Genomic DNA, 11,551 nt, shown 5'->3' on the forward strand with positions numbered 1-11,551 from the left:
ATTGCATTATTAACCGTAACATGTACTTGTAAGGTTTATTTTAGTGCGTCTGCTACAAATCAATGTGGGTTGTTTTTTTTTAATACATATCATACACAAATACGAAAAAATTCGCCATTCCAGACATTATCCGCTGTGGTTCGATAGTGTGAAACTGCTTATTTCGTTCATTAATTCAAATTGATTATAGTTGCCAACAGACAAAAGTTTTCTTTTGTTTACACGAATTTTCTGAACGTTTATCAAAAGTGACTGAAGATCTCACGCAACGCAATTGGCGATTTTTTTGTTATATTTTCATTGTAAATGTAATACATCTAGTTTGTCTCAAAACTCGTAAAACAGTGTTTACATTGGATACAAGTAAACTTTATTCTATACGACATTACTGTCTATCGGTTTAAGTTACTGCTTAAAAATGTCTTCACCGGTAAGTTTTATCACTATCATTCAAATTTGTAAACGGAAAAATTAAACGGATGGGAGTTTTCTTTTTCGATAATTGATAGCTTTGGAGTGGTTTTAGCCTTTAATACTTCAAGTTTATTACAGTAAAGTATTTGTTGAATTTTTAGACTGAAGAAAGCGTTAGGCGCAACAGTGAGAGCGAGGGAGGCGAAGTGGAAACCCCAGAGCATGACCCCCATTACGACCCCATCGTGTCGCTGCCGCTGGTGGACATTCACACGAACGAGGAGGAGGAGGAGGAGCTGGTGAAGATCCGCGCACGGCTCTACAGATACGACACGGCCGATCATGAGTGGAAGGTCAGTTCTTTGTTTCCATGAGACAGTGTTCATTGTTATAATATTAAAAAGCTATCATTGTTCCAGGTTGTATACTTCATTATATTCTATGGCCTCTATTCAAGCAGCTCAAGAAGCCTTAAAACATTTTTATTGGTTGCCTTTATTTTTACAATTTTTTTATCTTATATTTTTTATAGTGTAAGAGAGAAAGCTACTTTCTTTTTCTACTTTATTTATTTTGTCTGATGGATCATTTACCATTTTTGTTAAAATCTATAATTACTGGACTTTGTTAGTTCTTGATCATAACTATCACCAAGCATGATTTTTTTAGGTTATATCATACAAAAAACATATGTTTTTCAATCTCAAGTGTAAAGCAAATCTCAGATTGTGGTTATTTCTAATGTGTATTTCTCATTTTAAGATATGTAATAAGGTTGTGCAATATTTGCAGCAACAACCCCCCCCCCCAAAAAATCAATATTATCTCTACCAGTGTTATTTCTTTCAATCTGACAGCAGCAAAATTGTGTGATTTATTTCTAATGGACTGAGAAAGTTGACTGTTTTCTACATGATACTAAAAAGTTGTGCGTTGATAGGCCCAAAAACTTTCTTAAGTTCTTCTCAAGGAAATAGTTATTTGTTATACAAGAGTGCAAAGTTGTATTTTAACGCCGAGTGTGGAATTGAAAAACGAGCAAGCGAAAGGATTCTATAGTTGAACCACGAGCGAAGCGAGTGGTTCGAGAATAGAATCCTGAGCTTGCGAGTTTTTCAACACACGAGAAGTAAAATACATTTTCCCCTCACTAGCTCGGAAACACGTGTTTTGTCCTTTAATACCAGCGGGTAAAAACGCATTTTATCCACTAGTGGGTAAAGTAATTTGACCTTGAATAAAGTCAAATTAACTGCTTTAAAATTGATAAAAGTAGGTGAATGTAGTAATAAAGATGATTTACCACCTGTGGAACTACTGGAAGCAGTGATAAACGCATTTTTTGCGTTGTAATTTCCTCGCTGTAGTGAGGGGAAAAGTTTTGTGTTACACTCGGGTGCAAGTGTATTTTACTTCTCGTGTGTTAAAAGACTCGCAAGTTCAGGATTCTATTCTTGAACCACTCTCTTCGCTCGTGGTTCAACTATAGAATCCTTTCACTTGCTCGTTTTTCAATTCCACACTCGGCGTTAAAATACAACTTTGCCCCCTTGTATAACAAATAACTATTGCACTCGTGTGTAACACAAAACTTTTCCCCTCACTATAGCGAGGAAAGTACAACGCAAAAAACGCGTTTATCACTGCTTCCAGTGGTTCCACAGGTGGTAAAACATCTTCATCTCTAGATTAACCCACTTTTATCAATTTTAAAGCAGAAAATTTGCCTCTATTCAAGGTCAAATTACTTTATCCACTAGTGGATAAAATGCGTTTTTACCCGCTGGTATTAACACGTGTTTCCGAGCTAGTGAGGGGAAAACCATATTATCTATGCCTGGAACCTGTATTTGTCTATAAAAATTTAATATTGCATTTGAATAATGATTTGCATAAAAAAAATCTTGATTTAACCGGTGGATAAATTAATACACAAACAAGAAACAAATTTTTATGTTTGGCGAAATTTGCTTGACGTCATATAACATTTTATCTTTATTTTGCCCTCCGAAATATGGTCGTAGTTAAAATAAAATCTTTGTTCCCTCATGTTACACGCAAAGTGTATACTACTGTGCGAAGTTGTGTGGAAAAAACAACACCATAATTATGTAATAATATTTTATGCTATAAAGAGGTTTAAAGAGTAATTTTTTACTAAATTTATTTATCTTTCATCTTCAGGAGCGCGGCACAGGCGACATCAAGCTCCTCCGGCACAAGGCGAACAACACTGTGCGTGTGGTGATGCGTCGTGACAAGACGCTCAAAGTGTGCGCCAACCACTTCATCACCCCCGACATTCGTATGAACGTGCACTGTGGCTCCGATAAGGCCTTTAACTGGTCCGTGTTCGCTGACTTTGCTGATGAGACAATGAAGCAAGAACTTCTGGCTATCAAGTTTGGCAATCCTCAAAGTAAGTGGTTTTAAGTAGAGAAGATGCTTAAAGTGGGCTAATACTAACCATTCAATCACCCCCGACTAGAGTTGTGCCGTTTTCGAGAACGTTCTCATTTTACTATGGAGAATATTCTCTTGAGAGAACATTTCCCATACAAACGGGAGAACATTCTCGGGAATGGCACAACTCTACCCCCGACATTTGTATGAATATGCACTGTGGCTCCGATAAGGCCTTTAACTGGTCCGTGTTCGCTGATTTTGCCGATGAGACTATGAAACAGGAGTTGCTGGCTATCAAGTTTGGGAATCCTCAGAGTAAGTTTTTTAGTAAAGTGTCCTAGCTAGTACATCACAAGTATCACAACCAACACTTGTATGAATGTGTACTGTAGCTTTGACAAGGCCTTCAACTGGTCTGTGTTCGCTGACTTTGCTGATGAGACTATGAAACAAGAGCTGCTCACTTTCAAGTTTGGAAATTCTCAGAGTAAGAGTTTTGAATGATTCACGGTCCTTTTCATTAGACTTATATTGACCAGGATATAGACCGTGATTACCTTTTTGATTTTTGTCGAGCTCCCGATATTTCGACGCAGTTGCATGCATGATGATCACGGAAAACTGACGAAGGCTTGTGGATGTCAAAGTTGCAAAGTTGTTGGTGTTCTCAGAGTAAGTTTTATATGAAGCAGACATTGAGTTTCTTCTGAAACAGTCACCGCAACACGGGCGGTTTCATCGGATGTGCCTCCTAATTTTTCTCTGCTGCAACATTTATAATAAGTACAGTCGAGATTGCAACGCATTAAGGTGAAGAAATGTACACATATTTATGAACTTGACTGTACACCCAGATCACACAATAGAGTACAGCGTACGTAAGATCAAGGCGTTTTTCAAATTGTTTACGAATAAATTCTGCTATAAGGTTGATTATACAAAAAATATAATATAATCTGAAAGATAATCAACCTTATAGCAGAATTTACCCACTTTTGAAGTTAAGCTACACAATTATATGTCCAAAATATAGGTACAGAAAAGCTTATAGTTCAGTTTGTATCAGTTCACCAGGGTCATGCCTCTTGTCTCCCGAACTAGGTTGAAACCTGTGACTCGGAAGTCAGCGATTCCTTGGTTAATGTTTACATGATAGATAGTGGTTGACAGAATTCTATCATCAAAACTTAAATCTAAACATGTGTAATTTATAATGAAGTGTACATGAACTATAGGTATCTTATTTTAAATACCTACATATTAGCAAATATTAGTGACAGTTTATGAGTTAAATTATTTTAGACAGCTTAAAAGAGTTGCCTGTGTGGTGACGGGTTAAGAATTTCACTACCCCCTTTCTTCCCGTGGGTGTCGTAGAAGGCGACTGTGGGATATGGGTTAAATTGTGGCGTAGGCGAGAGGCTGGCAACCTGTCACTGCAATGTCACAGTTTCATTTTCTTTCAACCCCTTACTTGCCAAGAGTGGCACTGAACCTTTAATAGTTTCATGTGCTCTGCCTACCCCGTTATGGGATACAGGCGTGATTGTATGTATGTTAAAAGAGTTTCTGTTTCCTGGTACTTTAGTGTTTGAAGCCAGTTTTGTAACTTGAGTTTACAGTCGTAGCGGTTTAGTTTATAAATTTCTAGCTGTTTATTGATTTTACAGATATTAGACAGATAGGTACTTAAAATTATAAAGATTGAATAATGTTTTACTTTATAACGTAAAAAGAGTACAACAAAGAAAGCCAGCAATCATGTTTCCTCTTCTTGTTATATGTTGATTTTAGGATAATCGTAAAAGCTATAATTGCAACACGTAATACCTACTTCAGTAATCAATGTAATCATACTTCCCTAAAAACTCTACTAACATCCATCACGCACGTTATCTAACCAATTACTTTCTAATTACAGATGCTGAACTGTGGAAGGCGAAATTCGCCGAAGCGCAAGAAATAGTCCGGACTAAATGTAGCCTGTATACCCAGGATCCGTCGTCCGATGATGAAAGCAGCATCACTCGGAGTGAAGACACGGACACTCCAGAGCCAAAGAGTTCCGACAAGTCTGATGAAAAAACAACGGATAAAACTGATAAGGATTCGGAAGGTGTTGTTCTGAAGCTCAAAGAGCTCACAGTGGAAAGTGAAAAATCTGAATAACTTGCTTAGTTTAGTGTCTATAGCCTGTCAACCAAATTTTGGCAGTAGCAATGTATATCAAACTAAAGTATGGTATCCCTATGAAACGAACAAAAACCAGCAATGTACGTCGAACAGCCACAGATATTTTTTTTTCAAGGGGCTCGCTCCTTCCTTACGAATTAGATAATGTATTAAAAAGGGACGGATATGTGCTAGTTATTTCTCTTTTTGGTAGGGTGGAGATTTCCACAGATAAGATACAAATGACACGCGAATTTCCACCGATTTTCAAAACTAGTGTTGCTAGCCCGCGATTTTTCAAATTTGCCGCATTTTTCTAGTGACAAGATTTGGTTGACGGTCTATAGTTTGTTAGTGTACTGTAACATGTAATGTTTCATAATTTTATTAGTAATAATAACGTAAAACTGCCACAGTTTGTAAAATTGAATGATGAGTGTCTTAACCTCTCAATTTACACTGTTGTTGAATGGTCAGAAGAAAAAGACGATTTTTGTCATGCTTTTTTTGAATTTTGATGATGTAAGGCCATAGTTCAATTTAGAGCTAAGTAAAGATGAAATGCCAGGTTATGAAACGAATCAATTGATATGTGAGTTAGTGTGTGATTTCGGGATATCATGTGAAACCAAAAATAGTAGTATTTCTTATTTTTAAGACTGGGGTTGGTTGCATAAAACTGTTGTTTTTAAACTACTTGCTAAAATGATCATGCCTCTAAATCACACAAATAACAATGATAAATAATTAACATGCAAGCATGAAAACCTTTTGGGTGCCAAGTTTGTATAAGAAGCCCGAATTTAAAACTGTCAGCCAGGTCGAGGCACATCTACATACAGAAGTAGTGCGAAAAGGGTTGCCTTAGTATTTTTCTGGAAATGTTCGTATTTGTTATGCTAGTTCAGTCAATGTAAGTGCATCTTGTACTGACACTGACTGAAATAGCATGACACGTTCGTACGCTTCCGTATCAATGCAAAGGCCAATCTTTTGGCACGTCTACATAGCACGTTTGCCTCGCGAGCACATTGCCTCGCGACGTGTGGACCCGGCTAATACCTGCAAGTTTATACTGTGATGTCATTGTAGAACAGTGACGCTGACGTGTAAAAGGTATCCTAAGGTTATTTTGGGCTTGCTAGTTTAAATTCATTAATATAGGTTAAGTTATCAGTTGTTTTATTGAATGGAATTGTAATGGAGGAATCTGTAGATTTGACTCCTAAATTTTTTGTAAATGAGAAATGAAATCAATTTGTGTTTGACAGGTTAGACACAAATAAAATTTGTGTTATTTCTACATAGAAATACTAAAAAAAATGTGGGGTCGCTTTTTCATGATTCTAAGCAGATATTTCATAAATTTGGTGTCAATCATGTCTGAAAATTTATAGAACGGCTAGTTATAACGGTATAGGTCAGCTCAAGGCCAATGTAATATCCAATTGAGGCCACTATTGCCACAATAAGTATAATTACAAATATGATAGGTACTAGAAAAGTGGTTAAATCTAAAAATAACTATGTTTGTAGTTAGTTTCTAGGGCAACAGCAATGTTAATGATATTTTTTCTATGACTATCTTATCTCGTTTTCTGTAATTCAAATTCATGATTGATATATTTTATTGAAATCTTATTTATGCATTTTCCTGATAAGCTTCATAATTATTAACTTACTTTATTGCATGTTACAGTATCTAATCATTGTTTTAAGTTGTTAAAATAAAACTTTTACTTGTAGGCATGAATGTCGTGATATTTGGATTTGAATTTCAGATTGAATACAAGATAGAATAAGCAATGTGTAGACCCTGTTACCATGGAGAATAAATCAAAAACTTATAGGTTAGGAAAAGTAACATTTTTTCTTCAGATTGTGTATGATATTGTCTATCGGGAGGATAAGGTAAAGAAATTAGTTTAAAGTTATTCAACCTCGGTAATTGGGTCTAATAATATACGTTTAGTGGTAACCATGCATTTTTTTTACTGACGAAATTTTACTACCCTAAAAACTTTGTAGTTTCATACGATTTGGAATACTTGGAATTATGAAGTACATACATTATTTTATCGTATTTTACCGTAAACGGTACGGGAAGTGTATTCAAGTTCTAATGAATTGCATTTTTAATTTAACTAACATAGATGGATATGTTGACGTGATATATTGCAACAGATTCATTTATGCATAATTGGATTTAAATATTTTAATTTAACAGGTTCAATGTCCCGCTCTTTGTAATAAGGCCTTAAGGCATAACCCATTTGTAGAAGCACTGGGCAGTGAACATGTCAACCCTTTTAATGTCACGCGCCAAATTTCGAATAAAGGTACATTTACACGGAGTGAGAACTCTCCAGTTTCATTACATTGCATAATTATTTTGAATTGTATGTAACCTGAAGAGACCGCAATGTAACTAAAATCGCATGAGAGTTGGCATTCGCGCGCCATCTAATACAGCCTTAAAATGACTGTTTGTACCTTGTGTCTATCTATTTTATGACCATATTTGGCTGTGGCAATAGAAGGATTAAAAATAGGAGTTATTCAAAAATGTTTGCTTTTACATTCCGTTGGTAACTTTTATCGTGGTCAATTTAATTTTGTGACGGAAGTCCTAAAGTTGTTTTTACGTGTTATTCGATATCGTAAAAATAAATGTAATTCGTGAAAAACGGTTTTTATTTAATCGACCAAAATGAATCTGGGTAATTCCAAAAATGATCTTTGATTCTATGGAATTAAGGGTCATTTCCGGAAATTGAAATTATGCGTCATATTTAATTACCCCAATTTACCTACCTATGTTATTTATGTACTTTTAATTTAGATGTTCCTTCTTTGTTATAATACATATAGCGTAATCCGAAGTTTTACATATACAACAGGAAATATTAACTGGGCAACACATCCAGATAAATATTAGGACTGAATTTTAAAACTGGATTTCATGGGCATTTTTGAATAATTATGTTTACAACATATTTCAGTGCTCTTAGTGTAGTATTTGGGACATGAAAATAAAAATCATATGAAATATTACACACTAATGTATTTCATACATTCATCACACGTGCAAAATGCATAAACAAGTACACAAATAAGTACAATGTCGAGCAATAGTTCGATTCGGCTCAATATTGCGAAACTCGACTGGATAATAACAATAGCCAGTTTTACGAGCGGCGAACCGTAAAAACGAGGCAATAATTTCCACGTTACAAAACACGTGTAAATGTCCAATGCTTATACCTAGTCTGGTAAAATCATGTGAGACATGAATTCAATAGCTAATGTTCCATAAGTAATGTATGGCTTACGTCGTGTGCACTGCATCTCAAACTAGCTTTTATGTTTTATGCTCTGCATATAGTCTGACTCAGATAGGTTGGCTACGATTTAGACAGACTCGTCGTGCATCAAATGTTACTTTAAACATCAAACTTTTGATGACATGCGGGACTATCAAAATCGTTGCTAAGGCACTAGTCCCACCGCGAGTTGCGAGTTAGTAAGGGAATGAGTTATCGGCTATAAAAACGTACAAAAGATAAGCACCCCCGTTCAAATAAAAGAGACACGGCGATTTTGATAGCTCGAGTAACTATAAACATCGCCGTGTCTCTTTTCTTCACACGGGAGTGATTATCTTTTGTTCGTTTTTGTAGCCGATAGCTCATAGCTTACTTGCTTGCGGTGGGACCAGTGCCTAAGAATGCTAACTTATCTTGGATTGACTCTACTTTTAATGGTGAAACATCATTACATCAGATCACAAATGAAGCTTACTATTTGGCTCTAATGTTGTGTTAGTGCGGTTTTAGGCCTTTTCTAAGCAATAACATAATGTTATAATACAGAAGCGCTCAGAATTCTAACTACCAACTCAGACTCTGATGAAAAATGACACAAAATGCTAGATTACAGATTTAAATGGTTGGATTTGATATGTAGAATTAGTTAAGCCATATTACAGAAACGTACCTACTGTATAACAGTAAAGTAGTACGAAAATAAATAACTCAATTAGGTAAAACTTCCGAATTTGATTAAATCTGACTTTGGTGTATTAATATTATTTATGTTAATTAGGTTAGATAGGGCCAATCAGTCATAATTTTAAATGCAAGTTTGTTCCTACATTACCTTTAATCTATCTTATGCTAGTTGCCAACTTGCCACTGGCCCATTTTGAAACATTCACCCACTGTGCTAGCACAACCAAATCACTTGTGTCACCATTTACGAATTTTAAGGGCCCATTTACATAGTGCGAGTTCACTCACTAAATGAGTCTAAATACTACCATTCAAGTTGCTTATTTAATATAGGATATAAAATTATATAAATATAGTGCAATATATTACTTTGAATTTGGAATGTCTCAGTAGTGCAAAACACACATAAAATCATTTAAAATGACACCCTGTAAAAATTAATACTAGATTGCTCTTGTTACTCCAATCTCATTTATACAAAGAGGGAACAATAGTAGAAATTTAAGTGTAATTTAAATATTATTAAAATCACAGCTCTTCTTTTTCTCCTTTGGTGTCATGCAACTGGAATGTCTGGAGAATGTTGATTCTCTGTCCCATTTCCTTCTTTTTCTCCTCGGAGAGCTTGCCGCTGAGAAGTTTGGTGACTCTCTCATGTTCTGTCTTGACAAACCCATCGCCTTTTTCGATTATCTTCTCCATGATTGTCTTGTAGATCTTTCCAGAGTTAGCTTGCTGAAAATTAGAAGAAATATTTTGATTTATTGTAAGTTCGAGCATCATGTTCATAGTACCTGTAATGTAACATAGGCAGGGGTTCTCCAAAAATTTTAACAAGCAATTATCATTAGATTATCGTTAGATTTAATTGGCATTTTCTGCAAGTCCACAACCATTGAGCCCATTTTGCGTGAAATTAATGTATTGATAGTGAAACAAGCATACCTTTTGTTCATTGTTAATAATCTATTAATCTTTAAATTTAGAAAAAAATTCTATTGATTACTCACTTTGCTAGGTAATTTTTTGAAGGTATCTTCTCCATCTTTAAGAATCTTCTTCCTGTCTTCATTGTCAGCCTTCATAAACTTGACGGCCAGCTTATCAAGGCTCCGCACGCATCCTGGCAGGCTCAGGTGTACCCCGGTGTGTTCCCGCACGAAACGACGAAGCTCGTCGCTGGTAAACTCTTTCTCCGAGTTGAAAGTGACTGGCTCCTTCTTCCCCTTTAAAAATAGCTTCACTACCGGGAAATTGTCTTTCGTAGCACCGTACTTCTTCGCCAACGCTTCGTTATCCTTGTCTCCGTAATCTTTCACTCCCACTTCGGCGATCAGCAAATCGTCTTCCTCTTTCGCGTCCTTGGCCAGTGCGGTGTATGCATCGTGCTTGTCCCCATAGGGGAAAGCCACATCAAACTTCACCAGCGTAGCATCAAACTTTTTGAGGATCTTATCAAAAGTGTATTCGTTTAATTCCACCGTACCGCTGAGAGAATTAGAGTACGCTGATCGGAGGACTAATGCGAGGCATAAGGGAAATAAGTGCCACTGCATCGTCAATGCCGATTTGGGAATATGCTTATGCTGTAGTTACAGAAATAATAGTTTGCGACGTGGATAGTCGAATACTGTTTGAAGTACAATTAAATACAAAGAATAGTATCGGTCAGTCAACTTTTTATTTATTGACAGCAGTTTGTTTTATATGAGCTCATTGAAAAAAAAATCAACCAATCATAACAGCCGAGTCATATGTCATTTCTTATTCCTATTGGTCGAATCATTTAACCAAAAAAAAATAAAAAAAATTTCGTTTCACGCTAAGTCATGGGTAACTATATTTCTATTTTACTTCGACAATATGCACTACTATTTTCCTTTACATATTTTGTGTTATTGTAAATTTTATCTTGTTATAATTTCAGCTTTTGTATTTTTTCATATTTTCAGTCTTTTAGATGAAGAACTTGATATTATAGAAATGTCTTCAAAATTACAATGCGTGGAACGGACTTTTTATTTGAATTTTCAGGAATTTTCTTTTGACACATGGCCGTGTTTTTTTGGGATTGGTCAACGCGAATGCCGGTAGATTATTGTTTACGTGACAGTTCTCATTTACAAAAAAAAAACAATTTGACAAGCCGACTAACTAAACTAAACTAAGCTATGTCTTTCAATCTGATTAAATTAATATTTTAAAATATCCACCACCTTTCAAATCATGCATCGTCCGAGAACTTGTAAAAAGGAGGAATGAAGGAAGGCAAGGTAAGTGCGATTGCATTATCCAGCAGGATTTTGTTGATGTACCTAATTCACAACAGTCTGGAAGAAAAGAAAGAAAGCAGCTACCCGTACGTATACATATTTGTCTCTGTCGTTACTACATGCGTCCAAGACAGAGACAAAAAATGTCGCCGTGCAACTGTCGCCTCCGTGTGCGCTCAGCCTTAATGGTGGCAAAAATCAATTCAGCTGGTGGCTGGTGGAGTTTTTAATGGTGGTAAAATAATGTCTTAAACTCATAAATACGGAAGTATCTTC

At 35.8% G+C, this 11,551-nt stretch overlaps 3 protein-coding genes across 3 annotated transcripts in view; 2 read left to right on the top strand and 1 right to left on the bottom strand.

Annotated features, from left to right (window-relative positions):
• Positions 1–233: 233 nt before the first annotated feature.
• LOC125236657 (ran-specific GTPase-activating protein-like) lies at positions 234–7,679 on the top strand. The gene is made up of 5 exons (XM_048143542.1): positions 234–430; positions 576–767; positions 2,599–2,833; positions 4,742–5,008; positions 5,338–7,679. Exons 1-4 carry the CDS (start codon positions 419–421, stop codon positions 4,987–4,989), a joined length of 687 nt encoding a protein of 228 aa, XP_047999499.1. The 5' UTR covers positions 234–418; the 3' UTR covers positions 4,990–5,008; positions 5,338–7,679.
• A 1,775-nt stretch (positions 7,680–9,454) lies between these two features.
• LOC125236402 (endoplasmic reticulum resident protein 29-like) lies at positions 9,455–10,669 on the bottom strand. Its single transcript, XM_048143192.1, has 2 exons — positions 10,013–10,669; positions 9,455–9,737 (listed from the first exon to the last, which is right to left on the bottom strand). The coding sequence occupies exons 1-2, from the start codon at positions 10,556–10,558 to the stop codon at positions 9,531–9,533; spliced, it is 753 nt and encodes a 250-aa protein (XP_047999149.1). The 5' UTR covers positions 10,559–10,669; the 3' UTR covers positions 9,455–9,530.
• Positions 10,670–11,151: 482 nt separating this feature from the next.
• The window catches only part of LOC125236675 (clavesin-1-like), a 55,242-nt gene continuing 54,842 nt past the window's right edge, over positions 11,152–11,551 (top strand). Inside the window, exon 1 of the mRNA XM_048143577.1 lies at positions 11,152–11,275. The gene's annotated coding sequence lies outside the window, so the exon portion shown is untranslated. The remainder of the gene's footprint in view (positions 11,276–11,551) is intronic.

The sequence above is a fragment of the Leguminivora glycinivorella genome, chromosome 19 (genome assembly GCF_023078275.1).
Source record: "Leguminivora glycinivorella isolate SPB_JAAS2020 chromosome 19, LegGlyc_1.1, whole genome shotgun sequence".
Taxonomy (NCBI): domain Eukaryota; kingdom Metazoa; phylum Arthropoda; class Insecta; order Lepidoptera; family Tortricidae; genus Leguminivora; species Leguminivora glycinivorella.

What these genes read in the sequence shown, in the direction of transcription:
- LOC125236657 (XM_048143542.1), top strand. An exon ending in CGGCCGATCATGAGTGGAAG is followed by an intron (nt 768 to 2,598) that starts GTCAGTTCTTTG and finishes TTTCATCTTCAG; the next exon opens with GAGCGCGGCACAGGCGACAT. An exon ending in CAAGTTTGGCAATCCTCAAA is followed by an intron (nt 2,834 to 4,741) that starts GTAAGTGGTTTT and finishes TTCTAATTACAG; the next exon opens with ATGCTGAACTGTGGAAGGCG.
- LOC125236402 (XM_048143192.1), bottom strand. Translation starts at nt 10,558, where the DNA reads ATGCAGTGGCACTTATTTCCCTTATGCCTCGCATTAGTCCTCCGATCA. An exon ending in TCAAAAAATTACCTAGCAAA is followed by an intron (nt 9,738 to 10,012) that starts GTGAGTAATCAA and finishes TCTAATTTTCAG; the next exon opens with CAAGCTAACTCTGGAAAGAT.